Source organism: Diadema setosum, chromosome 5 (genome assembly GCF_964275005.1).
Source record: "Diadema setosum chromosome 5, eeDiaSeto1, whole genome shotgun sequence".
NCBI lineage: Eukaryota > Metazoa > Echinodermata > Echinoidea > Diadematoida > Diadematidae > Diadema > Diadema setosum.
Genome location: NC_092689.1, coordinates 21,305,466 through 21,325,853, shown reverse-complemented (window position 1 = coordinate 21,325,853; position 20,388 = coordinate 21,305,466). Strand labels below are relative to the sequence as shown.

Below are 20,388 nucleotides of genomic sequence, written 5' to 3'. Positions count from 1 at the left end.
TTTTCGATTTTTAGGGTGAAAATGCTGAATTTTGATATTTCTTTATAATATCATATTTTATATCGTAATTTCGTGAGAGATTACGTCGTATATGAGATCCCGCTAGTGCGCGCGCCACTCAATTCGTTAGTCGCCGCCATCTTGCTTACACACGAATTTCTGTGCATCGGAAAATTCGCCGCAATTGCACTTGAAAATTCAAGTTTCGTTCGAGTTGGATTGACATAATAGCTAAAGTTACCTCAACGGGAGGTTTTGCCAGGTTTTTATGGTTTTAACGATCATTCTTCAGCTGAACAACAACGGTATTTATGTCTTCAACCAACGTTCCAAACGTGGGCGGCGTCCCCGGCAGCCACCGGCGGGGGTCGCGGAGACCAACACGCACAAGAGTGCAAGCAGAAAACTGCGACAGCCAAAGGTAAAACGCCTACTAGAGCCGGCAAGGTAGGTACTAGTAATAGTACTACTGCAACTACAAGCAGTGCTAACCCTAGTGGTAGTACCGGTGCAAACAAAACAGTGAAACCACCTGCCAAACTGGCTTCTAAAGTTTCAACTTTGGAGGATAGACTCGGCAAGCTTGAAGGCCAATTAGCTGTGGTTGTTCAATTTGTGGAGGCACAGTTGGCAAAGCAGACACCAGCCCGTGAAGGCGGTGGCAATGGAAAGAGTATCAGGACTCGTTCTGAATACTCCCCTTCAGACTCGGCAGATACTGACTGCCATTATGATGATGAAAATGCGGCACCATTTTTGGGCCGAGATATGGATGAAAACTCAGTGATTATCCAACCAGGTCAAGGGGATCGTTGTCAGGATGACAAATTTGATATTGAAGAAGGCGAAGTTCCCCCTCCTGTAGTGGAAAAAGTTCCAAACATTGCAGCCAAATTTGCTGTGGCTGAGGAAGTTGGTCCCCCCATTGACCCAGAAATTGCTAAGTCTACAGCCTACCTTCTGACCCACCAGCTTGAGCCCAAAGTGGTAGATGAAACGATCACTAAATACCCCATTCCCAGCAACTGTGAGCTGGTGGATGTGCCGAAAGTCAACCAAAGAATCTGGAATGGGCTACCTGCCTTTTCAAAGACACGAGACCTCAAATTTCAGAGACTCCAAAAGAATCTCACGAGAGGCATCAATGCCTACATACATACAGTGTCGGCACAGAATATTACTGAACAGCAGCAAGATGCACTAGCACTTCTGTGCAGTGCGAACTTTGAGCTAAATTCCTTACGTAAGGAATTCATGAAACCAGACATTGGTTATCAATTCCAACACCTCTGCAAGCCCTCTACACCGGTCTCCAAATTCCTTTTCGGTGACGACCTGGGAAAACAAATGAAAGACATTAGAGATGAACAAAAAGCAACTGAGGGTGTCCTCAGGAGTGAGCATAGCAGACAGTACAAAAAGCAGCGTTTCAGCCCATATGACTATGGCAGGAGTGCATATGGCAAGGGCAGGAGCAAGATTACATCAGGAAGCTCGAATTTGCCCCAACAGTACCGCGACGCGGGCTGGACTACATCTCGTGCAAGCACAAGTGATGTGACTAGGCCTACAGGTGCAAAAGGACCGTGGACTGGAGCTACCAGCCATGCTTTTTTAGGCCAGCGCCCCAAGGGGAGGGGGAAGCCGCCAGCTCCCCACACCTTCACACATCCCAGCCAGCACCAACCGCACTGCGGCAGCAAGCAAGGCTCAGGGATGAAGAGAGCATGATAACCTCCAGTTCAACTGACGAGGTAAATATAACATCCTTTTCTAGTGATCATGCAAAGCTATGTCATCATGATAATGTAGAACCTGTGGTAGGAGGTCGACTGAAGCAATTCTTCCCAAAGTGGCGCAAAATTACTTCAGACCCACATGTGCTAAATGCTGTAAGTGGTTACAGGCTTGAATTCAGTAAAGAGATGGGTGCACCATCTAGAACTAAACCCCCTTACATTTTTCGATGTGATAAAGCCGAAGAGGCTGATATTGATCTTGAAATTTCTAAACTCCGTGACAAGGGAGTAATTGAGCAGTGCCAGAGGGAAACTGGAGAATATGTGTCTAATATTTTTACATGGCCTAAAAAAGATGGGGGTACACGCGTTATCCTAGACCTGTCTGATCTCAACAAATATCTCCAGTACCAGCATTTTAAGATGGAAAATATCCATACTGCTATTGAACTCATTTCAGAAAATAGTTTCTTAGCTTCAGTCGACCTTCGGGACGCGTACTATACAGTACCTGTGCACCCAGCACACAGGAAGTTCTTGAAGTTCTCCTGGAAAAATCAACTTTGGCAATTCAAAGTACTGCCTAATGGCCTGAGCACGGCGCCAAGGTTGTTCACTAAACTACTGAAACCTGCATTCACATTACTGAGAGAGCAAGGGCATGTAGTAATTGGATACCTTGACGATATCCTCATTATTGGAGAAAGTGAGAATCAAACTTTGCAAACGGTTTTGGAAACCACTAGCATCCTTGCACAACTTGGGTTCTTGGTGCACCCAGATAAATCAGTACTATGCCCCACTCAAGAAATACAATTTCTTGGTTTCATTCTCAACACTCAGACCATGACAATTCGACTGCCTGATAACAAATCGGAGGAAATACAGTCCTTGTGCACTGAACTTATGCAAATAGCAAACCCCAGTGTCAGGCAGGTGGCTAGAATTATCGGGAAAATGGTAGCACCATTTCCCGCAGTCCAGTATGGACAGCTCTATTACAGGGCTTTAGAAAGGGACAAAATCAAAGCACTCAAAATGAATAAGGGGCATTTTGACAGAAAAATGAGCCTATCTTTGGAAGCAAAAGAAGAGCTGCAATGGTGGATAGACAATGTGCAGTCTGCTTTCTCACCCTTACGACAACCTAAACCTATGCTCGAATTGTGCACGGATGCCAGTGGCAAAGGCTGGGGGGCATCTGATCATACCACCCATACAGGGGGTAGATGGAATGAAGACGAACTGCAAAAAGCCAGGGAGAATAAGATTAATTATCTGGAGACCCTGGCTGCTGGCATGGGACTCAAGTCCTTCTGTTCTAATTCACAAAACATTTATGTCTTGTTACGGCTAGATAACAGTACTGCTGTTGCGTAGATACTACATTAATAACATGGGAGGCATTAAATCCCTTGACTGTGATCGGGCAGCCCGAGAGATTTGGCAGTGGTGCGAAACTCATAAAATTTGGGTCACAGCAGCACACTTGCCAGGAAAGCTGAATGTGGAGGCAGACCGCATGTCTAGAAAATTCAATGACCGCACAGAATGGATGCTTGACCGCACAGTTTTCCAAGAAATAACCTCACGTTTTGGGACACCAGAAATAGACCTATTTGCCTCCAGACTTAACAAGCAGGTAGAGAACTATGTCACATGGCTGCCCGACCCACATGCCAAGGCTGTTGATGCCTTTACTCTCGATTGGGGAAAGTGGTACTTTTATGCATTTCCACCTTTCTGCTTAGTTGCTAAGTGCATTCAAAAAATCAAATCTGATAATGCAGCTGGGATACTAGTAGTCCCAAATTGGCCAAGCCAGCCATGGTTTCCTCTCCTAAACAGGATGATGAATGAGGAACCACTTGTTATTCATAGGAGTGAATCCTTACTAACATTGCCAGTTTCTAACACTCCTCACCCACTTCACACTCAGATTGATCTTCTTGCTTGCAGGTTCTGTGCAACCCCTTCAGAGATGCGGGATTGAATGCACGGATAATTGCTGTAATGGCCTCTTCTTGGAGAAAAGGGACTAAAAAACAGTATGCAGTGTACATAAACAAATGGAAAGCATTTTGTGACAAGAAATGCAGCAACTACTTGTATTCAGATGTTCAAGCTGTCCTGGAATTCCTGAGTGACATTTTCTTCGAAAAAGGGGCAGATTACAGTGTCATAAACTTAGCACGGAGTGCTCTATCTTCATTTGTGATACTTCGAGATACTATGTTTATAGTTGGAAACCATCCCTTTATCCAGAGGTTTATGAAGGGAGTTTTTCAGCTACGCCCACCCAAGCCTAGATACATGGAAACGTGGGACGTTAACCTTGTTTTCAATTTTCTTCGTTCTTGGTCCCCAGCGCACGTATTGGACCTGAAAAAATTGACGCTTAAATTGTGTGTGATTATTGCATTAATCTCAGCACAAAGGATTCAATCATTACACTACCTAAGCTTGGATGATATGGTGTTAAGAGAGAATGCAGCCACCTTTCACCTTCATGATCTCCTAAAACAGAGCAAGCCTGGAAATTACTCACACAGTGTCAAGCTCCAGGCATGCCCACCAGACAGGAGACTTTGTGTGGTCAGGTACTTGCAGGAATACATCAGAAGGACCCACAGGATCAGAGCTAGTGAGCGGTACCTTTTTGTTAGCTACAAGAAACCGTATCACAGGGTATCCTCTCAAACAATCGCTCGCTGGATTAAGGAGGTTTTGGAGGCTGCGGGTATTGATACAGGGATCTACAAGGCGCATTCTACTCGGGCAGCGTCTGCCTCCGCAGCCAATAAAGGAAATTTCCCAGTATCTAAGATACTTGCGCAAGCCGGTTGGGCCAACGAAAGAACCTTTCGCAAGTACTACAACAAGCCCTGTCCTGCTGAGAAAAATTTTGTAGAAACAATTATCAAAAAATAGACTGTGAAGCCCTAAGATTTGAGCAGACATGTCTTGAACTGCCTGAACTTGTGAACTCTTGGAGACACAATATCTATGCAGCATTCAGCCTGAATGAGAATGGCAATGGAACCTCTATCTAAGGTATGCTCCCTACCCCTTTCGGGGGGGGGGGGGGGGGGGGGGTTGCCTCGAGAATGTAACCACTGGCTTTGAAATCTCATATATGACGTAATCTCTCACGAAATTACGATATAAAATGGAAGATTAAACGAGAACTTACCGTTTGAAGTTTAATATTAATTTTATGAGTAATTGGAGGGTGAGATTACGTCCCACCTCACCCTCCCTTAATTTCAAACGGTAACTTAATCTCTCGTTATCTTCCTACATCAGTGGTCACATTCTTGCTTCTAATATTGAGTGGCGCGCGCACTAGCGGGATCTCATATATGACGTAATCTCACCCTCCAATTACTCATAAAATTAATATTAAACTTCAAACGGTAAGTTCTCGTTTAATCTTCCATTAGTAATAGTCAGGTCGCTTTGAATAGTGAAATTACCATTACACGGCGGATAAAAGTATCATTTTTTTTCACACGGATTCCTTGAGGACTGTTAAACAATATTAGAGTAGGAGCCCTCTGGAATTTTTCGTTTTTTAGGGTGAAAATGCTGAATTTTTATATTTCTAATGATATATATATATATACTGTATTGCGTATAAGTAATAGTCAGGTCGCTTAGTAAAATTACCATTACACGGCGGATAAAAGCATCATTTTTTTTTTTCACATGGTTTCCTTCAGGACTATTAAACAATATTAGAGTAGAAGCCTTCTTTAATTTGTCGATTTTTAGGGTGAAAATGCTGAATTTTGATATTTCTTTATGATATGATAATTTTATATATAAACTGTATTGCGTAAGTAGGGCAGGTCGCTTAGTGAAATTACCATTACACGGCGGATAAAAGCATCATTTTTTTTTTCACATGGGTTCTTTGAGGACTGTTAAACAATATTAGAGTAGGAGCCCTCTGGAATTTTTTGATTCTTAGGGTGAAAATGCTGAATTTTGATATTTCTTTATAATATCATATTGCGTAAGTAATAGTCAGGTCGCTTTGAATAGTGAAATTACCATTACACGGCGGATAAAAGTATCATTTTTTTTCACACGGATTCCTTGAGGACTATTAAACAATATTAGAGTAGGAGCCCTCTGGAATTTTTCGATTTTTAGGGTGAAAATGCTGAATTTTTATATTTCTAATGATATATATATATATACTGTATTGCGTATAAGTAATAGTCAGGTCGCTTAGTAAAATTACCATTACACGGCAGATAAAAGCATCATTTTTTTTTTCACATGGTTTCCTTTAGGACTATTAAACAATATTAGAGTAGAAGCCTTCTTTAATTTGTCGATTTTTAGGGTGAAAATGCTGAATTTTGATATTTCTTTATGATATGATATATATAAACTGTATTGCGTAAGTAGGGCAGGTCGCTTAGTGAAATTACCATTACACGGCGGATAAAAGCATCATTTTTTTTTTTTCACATGGGTTCTTTGAGGACTGTTAGTGTTAAACAATATTAGAGTAGGAGCCCTCTGGAATTTTTCGATTTTTAGGGTGAAAATGCTGAATTTTTATATTTCTAATGATATATATATGTATTGCGTACAAGTAATAGTCAGGTCGCTTAGTGAAATTACCATTACACGACGGATAAAAGCATAATTTTTTTTCACATGGTTTCCTTTAGGACTATTAAACAATATTAGAGTAGGAGCCTTCTTTAATTTTTCGATTTTTAGAGTGAAAATGCTGAATTTCGATATTTCTTTATATGATATACAGTGTATATATACTGTAATGCGTAAGTAGGGCAGGTTGCTTAGTGAAATTACCATTACACGGCGTATAAAAGCATCATTTTTTTTTTCACATGGGTTCTTTGAGGACTGTTAATATTAGAGTAGGAGGACAATATTAGAGTAGGAGCCCTCTGGAATTTTTCGATTTTTAGGGTGAAAATGCTGAATTTTGATATTTCTTTATAATATAATATATATATTGTATTGCGTAAGTAATAGTCAGGTCGCTTAGTGAAATTACCATTACACGGCAGATAAAAGCATCATTTCTTTTTTCACACGGTTTCTTTTAGGACTGTTCAACAATATTAGAGTAGGAGCCCTCTGGAATTTTTCGATTTTTAGGGTGAAAATGCTGAATTTTTATATTTGTAATGATACTGTAATGCTTATAAGTAATAGTCAGGTCGCTTAGTGAAATTACCATTACACGGCGGATAAAAGCATCATTTTTTTTCACATGGTTTCCTTTAGGACTATTAAACAATATTAAGAGTAGGAGCCCTCTTTAATTTTTCGATTTTTAGGGTGAAAATGCTGAATTTTGATATTTCTTTATATAATATGATATATGTACTGTTGCGTAAGTTATAGTCAGGTCGCTTAGTGAAATTACCATTACACGGCGGATAAAAGTATCAATTTTTCACATGGGTTCTTTGAGGACTATTAAACAATATTAGAGTAGGAGCCCTCCGAAATTTTTGTAGAAAAACACTAAAAAGATCAAATTTCAAAATGGCCGACACTTAATTGGGAAAACCTTCACTTTTCATGTTATATGGGTAATACGATGACAATATATTGCATTTGTTTTTGTATTTTGGGTTTCCTTTAGAACTTTGGCTTGAACATTGCGTCAGGAGCATTATATTCTTGCATAATGTAAAGTCTCTGAACTAATGGGGGAGAGGCATAAGGGCAAAAGATGAGAGTTCACAACAGATCTGAACTTATACATTGTATGTTATCACTTTTCCTTACTTACGCAATACAATACAATATATATATATATATATATATACATATATATATAATGGTATTATTATCCGCGTGTTGGAATAAGAGCATGAAGACGATGAAGACAAACAAGTCGACATAATGCATTAGAATCCAACTTCATTTATTTGTAAACCAAATTTTCGACCCTTGCACGGATCTTCCTCAGGGTAACAGTCTTCCTCAGGGTGACTGTTACCCTGAGGAAGATCCGTGCAAGGGTCGAAAATTTGGTTTACAAATAAATGAAGTTGGATTCTAATGCACTATGTCAACTTGTTTGTCTTCATCGTCTTTATATATATATATATATATATACATATATACATATATATATATATATATATATATATATATATATATATATATCATATTATAAAGAAATATCAAAATTCAGCATTTTCACCCTAAAAATCGAAAAATTCCAGAGGGCTCCTATTCTAATATCAATGAGTAGGTCCTAGAGGATCACTTTCCAAATTTGGTGCTTTTATCAGCTCTAACTAACGGTAAGCCCAAATGTTGACAGTAAGCGACCTGACTAAGGAAATGTGATAACATGTAAGTTCATATCTGTTATGAATTGATTTATTTTGAATTTGATTTCGTTTGTGTGTGTGTGTGTGTGTGTGTGTGTGTATCTTTTCCTTAAAAGTTGCAGGAGGACTCCTAATGAGGAATCCGTGCGCCAAATTTGATGCTTTTATCCGCCGTGTATGTAAAGCAAGACGATAAAAAAAGTAGGCAACAGAACAAGCGAATCACCACTTTTTAAGTTGAGGGTCGCCCCCTTTGCCCTACCCCTCCCCCAGCTGGTCAAAGACTTTACATTACGCAAGAATATAAACAATGCTCCTACCGCATTGTCCTAATTCAGGTTTTAAGCCAAACCAAAAATAAAGATATAAATTAATATTTTCATCGTATCACCTATCCATAAGTAATGTCACATGAAAAGTGAAGGGTTTGCCATAAGTGTCGGCCATTTTGAAATTTGATCTTGTGTGTGTGTGTGTGTGTGTGGTTAGTCTAATATTGTTTCCTAGTCCTCAAGGAATCCGTGCGCCACATTTTATGTTTTTATCCCCAGCGTATAGAGCAAAACGAGAAAAAAAAAAAGGCACGCAAAAGAACAAGCGGACAACCATTTTTTTAAGGGGGGGGGGGGGGTCCAGCCCATTTTGCCCTACCCTTCCCCCAGCAGTTCATGCAGCGAGACTTTACATTATACAAGCATAAAATGCTCCTAACGCAATGTTCAAGCCAAGGTTCTAAAGCAAAAAAAAAAAAAAAAATGTAATATATTGTCATCGTATCACCCATATGACATGAAAAGTTAAGGTTTTCCCAAGTAAGTGTCGGCCATTTTGAAATTTGATCTTTTAAGTGTTTTTCTGCAAAAATCTCAGAGGGCTCCTACTCTAATATTGTTTAATAGTCCTCAAGGAATCCGTGTGAAAAAAAAAATGATGCTTTTATCTGCCGTGTAATGGTAATTTTGCTAAGCGACCTGACTATTACTTATGCAATACAATAAATATATATTATAAAGAAATATCAAAATTCAGCATTTTCACCCTAAAAATCGAAAAATTCCAGAGGGCTCCTACTCTAATATCAATGAGTAGGTCCTAGGGGATCACCTCTCCAAATTTGGTGCTTTTATCTGCTCTGTAACGGTAAGCCCAAAATTTGACATTAAGCGACCTGACTACAAGGAGATAAATGCACCATGGATGCACCATGGATGACACATGCCAGACAACATATGTTGCATGCTGAACGTAATAGCTCATTCAGCTCAAGGTGTGTACAAAATTCAACACTTTCAAATACTTCTTTAATGTTCTGCTTGGCATTCCTTACTCAAAATGCATATCTTTCTGTTAACATTTTTTTTTTTTGAGGGGGGGGGGGGGTAGCCCGCAAATAATCTTGCTATTAAGTGCAAAGAACTGAATACAATACCATTCATTCCAAATTGACATTTCTTTTCTTTTTTTTTTTTACCTATTTTGAAGGTCAGAGGTGCATGGATAGTCTGACCAAACTCAATGTCATCTTCGCCATCACACATCCTCTCCATCTCCAGGCCTGGTGTTGACTTTGGCAGGACTTCCTTCCTTGAGATAAATATGTTACCTGTTCCACGTAAAAAAAAAAAAAATACAAGAAAACTATCACTGACTATGATTGACACCCCCACTGACAAGTAAAACTGAGGGAATTAGCTCAATCTTAACAATATTTTTGTTTGCTTTTTATTGAAGAAATGCTGTTACCATGCAACACATTGTAACAGCAATGCAACAGAAATGTTTTGCTTATCTAAAAATCATTCGGTTCAGATGTGCCATATCACAAGTCAAATGCTAAACTAGAAATGTTGCTATGGCGACTGGTATGCCTCCGCCATAATGCATGGTTCTCCTAATAAGTCTAGAGTACAATGTCTTGACAATGTGTGATGACAGTTCCACATTACTGGCAAAATATTAAATTGACAGATTTGTCACAAATGTGCTGAATGTTCACTTACATTGAACTAGGTTTAAAGGGTGTGTACAGTTCTGGTTGAGGTGAGGATTTAGCTTTTAACGTTTTGTGAGATATTAAGAAACCACTCTATGAGATGTCAAAGAGCATGCAATTCTAAGGGGTATCAAAAGTTTATTTGATGAAAATTGGTTTTGAAATGCCTGAGATATCCAAAAATAAGGTGAAACAAAGAGATCCTAATAAAAGGTGTGGCCTGTCGCCTTTTATTATTACCACTTTTTTTTGATATCTCAGCCATTTGAAAACTAATTTTCATCAAATAAACGTTGAATCCTTCTTAAAATTACATGCTCTTTCATATTTCATCAGAGGTTTCTCACTATCTCCCTTAGGATTGTTAAAAACATGAAACCCCACCTCAAACAGAACTGTACAGTAGATGAATGGCTACTACTGTAAATTGTGCAGGTATTTGGGGATTTGAGATTTTTTACTTGACTTTTGACCCTTTTATAAGTTTATGCATTGGGTAATTTTCAAGGTATGGAGAAAAAGTATTAAATGGTAAAATATTAGCATTCAAACCTGGCCTTTGACCCTTGAACTTTGACCTTATGAATCCAAAGTTTCCAAGAGAATCACTGTCAGGTAGAACATGCATTAATATGTACTAAGTTTCATGATGATACCTTGAGTCATTTTCGAGATATGAAGAAGAATAGAAATTTAGCACTTTCACTTCACCTTTGACCTTTTGGCAAGAAACTTCCCACAGAATGTCTATTGGGTAATACAATGTACATAAAGTGTATATCAAGTTTCAAGAAAAATCCTGCAGGCATTGCATGAATACGAGGGGAATAGTGATTTTTTTTTTTTAAAGTTGACCTTGACCTTTGACCCCCCAAATTCCCTAGATAATCACTGCCAGATAGTAAATGCATATATACTAAAGTCCATGAAGATACCTTGAACCATTTGCGATATATTTGGAGAAAAACATGAAATTTCACAATTTTGACTTGATCTTTGCCCTTTGACCTCATGACCCACTGCTCCCTCTGGAGAATTTTATTTGGTAGTACATGTATACACTAAAGTTTTAAGAAAATACCTTCAGGCATTGCATGGATATAGGTGAAATAGTTAAATTTTGAGTATTTGACCTTGAGCACGTGCATCTAAAAGTTGATAGGCACAACTTTGGGCTAATCAAACTGAGACATTGTTGAGCAAATGCACTTTTTTATTTTCATTTATCAAACTAATCTGTAACAAACAATGCAATTAAAAATACTTCACATACTTAAATATATATTACAAAAATACTTCATATACTTTCAAAAATTATTGTATGCTCTGAAAATGGCATGAGTTAAAATTTTCAACCAAGATTGTATTATGGCTGGTGACACGACATTTGCTCCTGCGACAATTGCTCTGGTAATATTTCTCCAAGGGTTATGGTTGTGATAGGGTCACCGGTGTTAGGTTTAGTTTGATGTGAGGATTAGGAGTAAGGTTAGGGTTGGGCGATTTCATAAATTTGTCAACCAGAGGGCAAATTTTTCAAAATGAAATTATCAGCACAAATCATATATCATTTTGACAGGAATTGTTCAAACTGACCATGGTCAAGGACAGGAGAGTGATTTCAATAAAGCCATTTAACTACTGTTCTGGAACTACTTTCATAATGCACTATTCACTTTGGGGCATTTGTAAAGGAAAAGAAAACTTCATATCATATCATATTGGCTGCACTTTGACCATATGGCATAAGCCTTCAATTTGTGCAACATGGTAGCAGCACTGACGACACATTCTGGTGTTTCCCTCATCAGGGCCTGCCAATATCTTACAGAAATTGAAAGGCTAGTATTGATGAGGATATTGAGAATGTGTCAAGTTGTATAAAGACTTGACCCTCACCTGGCTTGATGTCCATGTGGACGAGACCTTGTGAGTGGATGTACTGTAGTCCCTGGGCCAGTTGGCATAATACCTGCTTGAGTTCTGTCTCTGTCATGACACAATATTTAGTTCTGTTTGTTGAGATGATATCGGCCAAGCTACCCCCTAGTCAGAAAGACAAAAGTTAGGGTCTACATTGTGCATGGATATTTTAAGCAGCCATTATGTCATTTTCAAGGATACAGTGGCAAATAATCTCAAAGAGTTAAAGCCAATACAGACAAAGAAATATAGAAAGAGAAAGAATAATTATATAAACTAGGAATGTCGCTCGATGGTGACTGGTGTGACTCCATCATAATGCATGGTTCTCCCAATGGGTCTAAAATCTTGACAATGTAAGCTGACAGTTTCATATAATTGACCTGTTTGTCACAAATACATTGTATGTTGAGTGTTAGCTTTCCTTGAACTAGGTTTCATTTGAATGGATGGCTAAATTGTTTGAGAGACTGGGGTGGTATTCTGAGGCCGTAATTAAGTCTGTAATTAAGTCGATAAGTTAATAGACCCTTAATCATGGGCAAAATTGGTATTCTGAGGACGTAATTAAGGTATGATTATTTAAAGTCCCCTATGATTATCTTAGTTTCCTCCCATCTAATTGTTATTCCATCCAATCAGACGTGTTGTTAGAAGCCAAAATGATGATCACGCCCGCAAATATGCCCTCAATGCGCGCTCCTCCACACACCCCCCGTAATTACAATGCAAGAGCTCTGTGCGCACACTCCAGATTTTTATTACAACCCTTCACCTATGCACGCGAAGAGCTCACATAAAATGACAAAATTCCTCAAAGATCGCCTATATTTCTTTTTTCTCTGAATTATATGGATACCATGACAACAAGACTCAACTGCACCTCGGTTACCGAAGACGGTAAGCATCGTTTTGGCCGAGAAAAAAACGCTGAAATGCGTGATATCGGAGTAGTTAATGACACTCTTTGGTATCATTAAGTTTTCCATTAACTTTCATACTTAATCACACGCTCAGAATACCGATTTGTAATTAACTCTATGATTAAGTCCTCTTAGAAGTGCAAGCGCATCAATACGATCAAGCGCGTAAGACTTTCCCGCCAAAACGCTTGTTGTCATGGTAGTTAATAGACCCCCTACTTAATTAAGCTCTCAGAATACCAATTTGATAATTAAGTGCTAATCAGACACTTAATAAGCCCTCAGAATACGGCCCCTGGTATTTGGGGATTTGAGCATTTTCACTTGACCTTTCACTCTTGCTCTTTGACCCCAGTAACTGCTAACATCCATTTTCATGACAATACATTGAGCTATTTCCAAAACATGGGAAAATTGTAGCATTTGAACATTTTCCCTTGACCTTTGATCCATGGTCAAGAACCTTTTCTCTTTGCTGTGCAGTACGTCATGTATACATGCACCTACTTTTATCATTATGTTAAATGAAAGTATGGAGGAAAAAGTGCATTAAACAGGTGCGGCGATATAGTGCAATTAACTCGCCAAAAGCAGTAATGTATGTAACCATGCATCACAAAACCAACACAAAGTCACACCCCTTGAATTTGCATGAGGACTCAAAAAAGTGAAATGGGTCAACCAAGTCAATTTTGAATTTTCCATATTTTCTGAAAGACCCATTTTTCTTCTACATTATTTTAGAGTCTGGGATCATGAAATCAATGTGAAAGTGTTTTCAGCAGTTTTTCTACAACCCTTTTTTTGGCAGAGTAGTATGACCAGGTATCTCTTAGAAGTCCCTCTTTATTTCCTGAAAATGCTTTGCACACTCTCCACTTTCAACTCAAATAACTTTTTAAAGAATGATGCTACTGCTTTGAAAGTTTACTGCACTCACGAAGAGAATATGGTAATAGAGAATGCTTAATTTCAGCTTAATCTGATAATCCCTTCATTGTTGTTGCTTTGGTGGTTAACATCCTGTTTTTTGTCCCATTAATCGCTCAGGTAGTATACTTTTGTATGCTTTTTAGTGAAAAAAAAATGTTCAGCATTGCTGAAAGATGGTTTTGGTACATACTGACTGACTGACAGGCCACCCAACCTCAGAGTGAGCCCTAAATAACCCCATACACACATGAGTGGGTGGGGGTCTAAAAAAATGCAGAATGAATATTTGCTGTCCCGCTTACACAAGGAACCTTGGTGAATCTTTTTCCTGTCCCAAAATTAGGGCTGTGTGATTCTTTGAATAGTGTCATAGAGTGTTTTTTTTTTAATATCAAAATGACCACTTGTATCAAAACAAACGTAAAACTAGCGTAAAATAGGTATTGAGATACAAAAATGGAAAGTTCCTTGTGTGAGCGGTAAACCATGGTGTCCCATTTACACAAGGAACCTTGTTTTTCCCCAGTACACTGCTAATTTGTATGCTGACTTGCTTCCTTTTTAGTTTAGAATGTTAGTTTTCACTCACTTTTTTAAGGGATTTGCTAAATATGAAATGTTTTTAAGCCAATGTACCCCTCCCCCCCCCCCCAAAAAAAAAAAAAAAAAAAAAACACAACAAAAACACCCAACAATAACTTTTTTTTTTTCTGGTAGAAAAAAGAACAGCATACAATGTCATATCATTTCTGGCAGAATGAAATCTTCAAGATGATGATCAGTCAGGGTATACAAGTGTATATTAGGGTTTGATACTTTGCATGATCGTTTACTACTATGCCTTACACGTACCATTGCAATATTCGTTCTGTATGATCATGTGACCATCCTCCGACCAGGCAGAGTAATACCGCACCACATGGATGTGTGTTCCTAGCACTGCGTGGGCGTAAACTTCATTTAAGGCCATTTGCCTATATATTGTACACAGGAAAACAAAAAGGAATAAACATATTATTTATGTATCATTGACATTGTTGGGGACAAAAAAGTCTGGAAGATGGAAGATGGAAAACAATTTTCATATTTACAGTATTTGTTTGGCAAAGATTAGCAGCAAAAATTTAAACAGCACAGTTTCATTTCAAACTTGATCTTTAAATCTCACATAACAGAACAAGAGACCCGGGGGTCACGTGCTCACCTGAGTATCGCAATTTCACCTTCCATGCATTCTTGCACACTCTTACCTGAGAACATTGGAAACTTAGGTCTGCATACGGATCCCCCCTCCTATCATCAATCATCAATTGGGGGGGGGGGGGGGGGAGTTGGAACTAAAATCATCAATGGGGGGGGGGGGGGGAGTTGGAACTAAAATCATCAATGGGGGGGGGGGAGTTGGAACTAAAATCATCAATGGGGGGGGGAGTTGGAACTAAAATCATCAATATACAAACTCATGGTATTAACTTTGCTTTATCATTTCTGGTTCTAGAGTAGAAGATCTTAAATATTCCTTAATGTTGGGGGGGGGGGGATAGGGCCCCCTAGGGGCCCCCCCCCCCAAGAGGGACACGGTGCCCATTTGAAGGAATTCAGATTCTATCCCCCTAGGAATGCTCCTTGCTAAGTTTGGTCAAAATTCATCATGAGGTTTTCAAGAAGATGAACATGAGTACAAATCAGGCCCCATTAGAACCCCTCCCCATCCCCTCTCCTGGGTCCCAAGGGGGGGGGGGGGGGCACCCCTGATTCCACCATGAACAAACTTGAAACTACAGTCATCAGTGTACTAACTCATAGTATTAACTAAGCCCTATCACTTCTGGTTCTAGAGAAGATTTTTTTTTTTAAAGATTCCTTGATTTCGGGAGGTTTGGGCCCCCTGGGGGCCCCTAGGTGGTGCATGTTGCCCATTCGAACAAATTGAGATCCTATCCCCCTAGAGATGCTACCTGCCAAGTTTGGTGAAAATTGGTCATAGGGTTCTCAAGAAGATGAAAATGTAAAAAGTTTACGCACGCCGGACGCCGGACGAAGAGCGATCGCAATAGCTCTCTCGAGCCTTTGGCTCAGGTGAGCTAAAAATGGTAAAGTAATGTTTCATCAAGATGGCTGGTTAGATTTCATGTCACTGTGTTGGAAACAAACTTGGGAAGATAATGTCAAATGAAAGAAGTGACTCACAAAGAGACAGCTAGACGACGACCGATGCACGACTGACGAAGAGCGATTGCAATAGCTCACTGGAGCCTTTGGCTCAGGGGAGCTAAAAAGCTGCCCACGGTTGCCCAGGTGGCAACCAAGCTAAATTTACTTCAATACCCTCCTAGAGCATGAATTAACAAAAGAACCTTATACTTAACAACTTTTCAAGGTCTGAAAAAATTCTACGAGACTATTACATGCAATGCATTTCTGTATCACAGTCCAATAACTGAGGTTCACTACCTTTTTATAGAACATAAGGCAAGTGCCAAAATGTGTCTCACCCATTCGCATAGAAGAAATTAATGCTTTTCTAACTCCTGGAAGTTCATTAACCCCTGTCTGTGACCTTTGACCTTGTGGTGACCTTGAACTCCCCAAGAAACATCTACCATCCAAGTCTGGTCACAAACGGACATATACATCAAAAGTTATGAGCCATAATCGAAACACGCTGTAAAAATTGAACATTGGGCCCTCTAGTTCATTGACCCCTGCCTGCGACCTTCATGTTTGGTAAAATGTGTAACTTAAAGTAGAAATTCAAAGCGAAGGCTCAATTTTTGCAATAAGACATCAATGAGAAGCTCAGAAGTCATAGAATGTAATGAGGTGACGTTCCGTCACTTGAGCTATTCTAAAAGATGTAAAACGATCACAGATATGGTAGATATGGTAGATATGTTTTGGTAGAGCCTGAGTACCCCCAATTCGTCAAAAAAGCCGCACATTTCGCCTGACGTCACGCACTGGATTTGCGAACTCTGCTCGGTGAATTTGTGCGCATGTAAATGGAAGTACTACGTATCTCTCTAGCTTTATATTTTCTTATTGCAAGCTTGAATGGGGTCAGTTTTAACTTGTAAAATATAAGCAACTAGAAATGTCGCTATGGCGACTGGTATGCCTCCGCCATAATGCATAGTTCTCCGAATAGGTCTATAGCACAATGTCTTGACATTGTGTGATGACAGTTTCACATAACTGGCAAAATATTAACCCATTCGCGTAATACCCCACATCCAACGTGGGGTGCATTATTTATGACCAAAAGAGGGCGTCCTACGACCTCAGACTTGGCCAGGAGCTGTAGAATAATTTCAGCCAATCACAGAGATCCTTACAGGGACTCTGAAATATAATTTATGCAAAGAAATCTATTTTAGAATGTCTCTTATTGGCTAAAACACCTACCAGGGGTTCGAGCCTGCTGAGAAACTAATGAATATTCATGTTTACAGCGCGCATGTATCTTTGTTGCCCCAGCAACTGCAGTGATTTCTTACGCGCGGTATCGTGATATCGATCTCCTCTAGAGTGTGTGATATCTGTTTACCTGTGTGTCGAATTACGTTAGTGAGTGTGGCATAACTTCTCTAGGTTTCCCGTCCATTTCTCTCTTTTTTCTCTTTTGCTTTCATATCATTCTATTTCTTTTATTCTCAGAGTACAATCGTACTTCTGAGAGTGTTTTGTTCATTAGGTGATACGCTAGCGTATCACCTATTGTGATTGTCAAAATCTCTCTTTATTTTTTTTTATTCTTCTTTCTTTCTGGACAATTTTGTGTCGTCAATATTTCAACAATGACATTACGGAATGACATGAAATTTTCAGTCAACATGTCTCATAACAATATCTAGCCACAATAAGGTTTTCATGACAGTAACATATCTATGACGTCATTTAGGCGCCATTTTGTGATTTTCGGACCTTGTCACATGATCGATCATAACTTCATAACTAGATGTAATTTCTGCGTCATTTTCGGTGGACATAAAGTTCAGGTCACGCTCTATCTTACTTTTTAACGCTAGTTACCCAGGTCTTCATTACGCGCGCGTAAGAGCGCGTCAAAATTTTAAAAGGCTCAAAACGACTTCCCAATGGGAAATCTCGAAGTTTCAGACAATTTTAAGCGTTTCAAACATTTTCTCGCGTGCGCGTCCGTCCGCGCAATTTCGCGCGCAGAGGGCGTAACCAACATGAAAATGCAATTTTTTTGACTGATTTGGATTCCTGATACTTTGAGTAACAATATCCACTGATTTCCGATCGATGTTGACCTATAACAAAGGAATGCGCTGGGGTCAAAGTTGAAATTTCGTGTGCGCGTCTATGTGGAAATATAGCGAAAAACATGTCTTTGTTTATTTCGCAATAGCTCTTTAAAAAGTCCGTTGACCCTATGTTTTTATTGCATATTACAAAAGCATATGAATTGGAAATAACGTTTCAAGTATCAATATTTCCCGAAATACATTATGACGTCATCATATCATCATCTGAAATCAAAAAAGTGGAATTAATTTTTTTGAGGTACTGTTTCTAACATTCATTTGCTCGTATCTCTGTTGTTTAAGCTCAATATTATCCCAAATTCACATATGTTGTACTTTTAACATTTGCCTTTCAAGTCCATGTCATGGTTTTGAAATTTGATGACGTTATCATACTTTAAATTGTGATTAAAAGTAAAGATGTAAAATCGGACAAGTTTACGTGTTATGTCTATGGGAAGTGATTTTTTTTAAAACCATCCATTGACTTGACAACGTTTAAGCAACTTTATCTCAGCTGATTTTGCTTCATTTCCTCTGAAATTTAAGTATGTTGTAGCTGAGACAATAAGCTGCAGTTATCATGCATTTTGTTCTTTGAAATCTTCTCATGAGGTTGACAATTTTGCAGTTTAAAACTGAAAATGAGAATGGAATGTGGACGAATCGATTCCTGATTCATCTTTCACATACATAAGTTTACGTTCCTCATATTTTCTCGTCGAGACGTATGGCCGAGTGGTTAAAGGCGCCGTCTCAGAGACGTGAGGTTGCACTCGTGCAGGTTCGAACCCCACAAGATCACGAAACAAAATACCTAGCTATTTTACTTTTTTTTTCTTCAATGGTGTATTACACATTCGTCCATGTAGAAATTACGTTCGTATATAAACGCACCTATACACACACACACACACACACACACACACACAATATCCCTCTGTTTTGTGTTGGAGACCACATTGCTTCGACTGCTGCAGAATGTTGCATCCTGACTCTGTCAAATAGTATGTAATGACGACAACGGAGGTGTTGTACTTTGAGCAATTGTCTTTCAAGTCCATGTCATTGTTTTGTACTTTGATGACGTCATCACACTGAAAATTGTGATTAAAGGCAAGGTATCAAAATCAGCCGATTATAGGTTTTATGTCTGCGGGACGTATTTTTCCGAAATTGCCAGAAATGGCACAGCGACCTCAGTCGTTACAAGGCCGCATTTCCTTCTAGCAATGCAATACATGTTCACGCGGCCACAATTGTTGAGTGGGCATTGACTTTTTCCCCCTGTAATATCTATACATTTTTTTTCGGCCTTACCGTTTCCGTGGATGTCCCGTGGCCGAGTGGTTAGAGAAACCGTTTTGCATGCACGCTCAATATAACTTCAAGGTGCCTATATCACATTCTTTTCTTTGTCGATCACAGATGACCGACATCTGATGACCCCAGGCGTATCACCTAACTCGTCAGTGTGACGAGTTTCATGTCTCGTTTTTTAAAGTGATTATCTCGTTTTAGAATTTAGAGGTGAGTTTTTGTCCGAGTGTTTGTTGAGTTTTTTGATTGAACACGATAACTAGGTAGATTATCTACGTGTGTGCGAGAACATCATACTTTGTATGGTACCCACTCGTTTGTTTCCGTGTAAGCATTTTTACTGTAAAGTGTCTTCATCGTTCGTCTTCCAAGCATCGGGTTTTCACCCTAGTTTTCCTCATTGTAGTTTTTACCTCAATTTTTTTTTTTTCCGGTGCAAGATGTTCTGTGTATTTTTTTCTACAGTAAAATGCCATCGTTGATAGACTTCGTGTATTCATTACTAGTTTTCCACCTCCGTTTCATTTTGTATACAACTTATGTCTAGCTAGGTCTGCGATGTCTGTATCGTTTGCTGACGTGTTTTGTGAGAGTGACTATGATGGGAGTGATATTAAGGGTTTTGCTGTGGTTGAGATTATAGTGATGATGATGATAATGATTCTGGTGATGTTGATACATGTACGAACCCTTATGATGATGCAATTTATTTTGTGTGACCATGAGGTTGACGATGGCGAGTACGACACGATCTGCGAGTAGCCTAGGCCGATGACGAGAGTGACACTGAAACGGGGGCTGTGCTCGCTTGTGCACAGGAGTGGTCTAAAGACCTGCATTTTATCATTTTTTTTTTCCTTTTGCTTGTTCACTCAGGGTTTAGTACTACCCAAATTCATGTATCTGAAGAAACTCAACCAAAAGCTTGACAATAAGTTTGCATCAGGT

At 39.2% G+C, this 20,388-nt stretch overlaps 2 protein-coding genes across 2 annotated transcripts in view; one reads left to right on the top strand and one right to left on the bottom strand.

Annotated features, from left to right (window-relative positions):
* The window catches only part of LOC140228636 (wee1-like protein kinase 2), a 173,856-nt gene that overhangs the window by 58,519 nt on the left and 94,949 nt on the right, over positions 1–20,388 (bottom strand). Inside the window, exons 4-6 of the mRNA XM_072308884.1 lie at positions 14,702–14,823; positions 11,970–12,116; positions 9,549–9,680 (exon numbers count right to left, since the gene is read on the bottom strand). Of these exons, the coding sequence (XP_072164985.1) occupies positions 9,549–9,680; positions 11,970–12,116; positions 14,702–14,823 (401 nt within the window). The remainder of the gene's footprint in view (positions 1–9,548; positions 9,681–11,969; positions 12,117–14,701; positions 14,824–20,388) is intronic.
* LOC140228637 (uncharacterized) lies at positions 769–1,731 on the top strand. The gene has a single exon (XM_072308885.1). The coding sequence runs from the start codon at positions 769–771 to the stop codon at positions 1,729–1,731; it is 963 nt and encodes a 320-aa protein (XP_072164986.1).

Bases quoted from the DNA above. Each gene is read 5' to 3' on its own strand.
- LOC140228637 (XM_072308885.1), top strand. From the start codon at position 769: ATGGATGAAAACTCAGTGATTATCCAACCAGGTCAAGGGGATCGTTGT.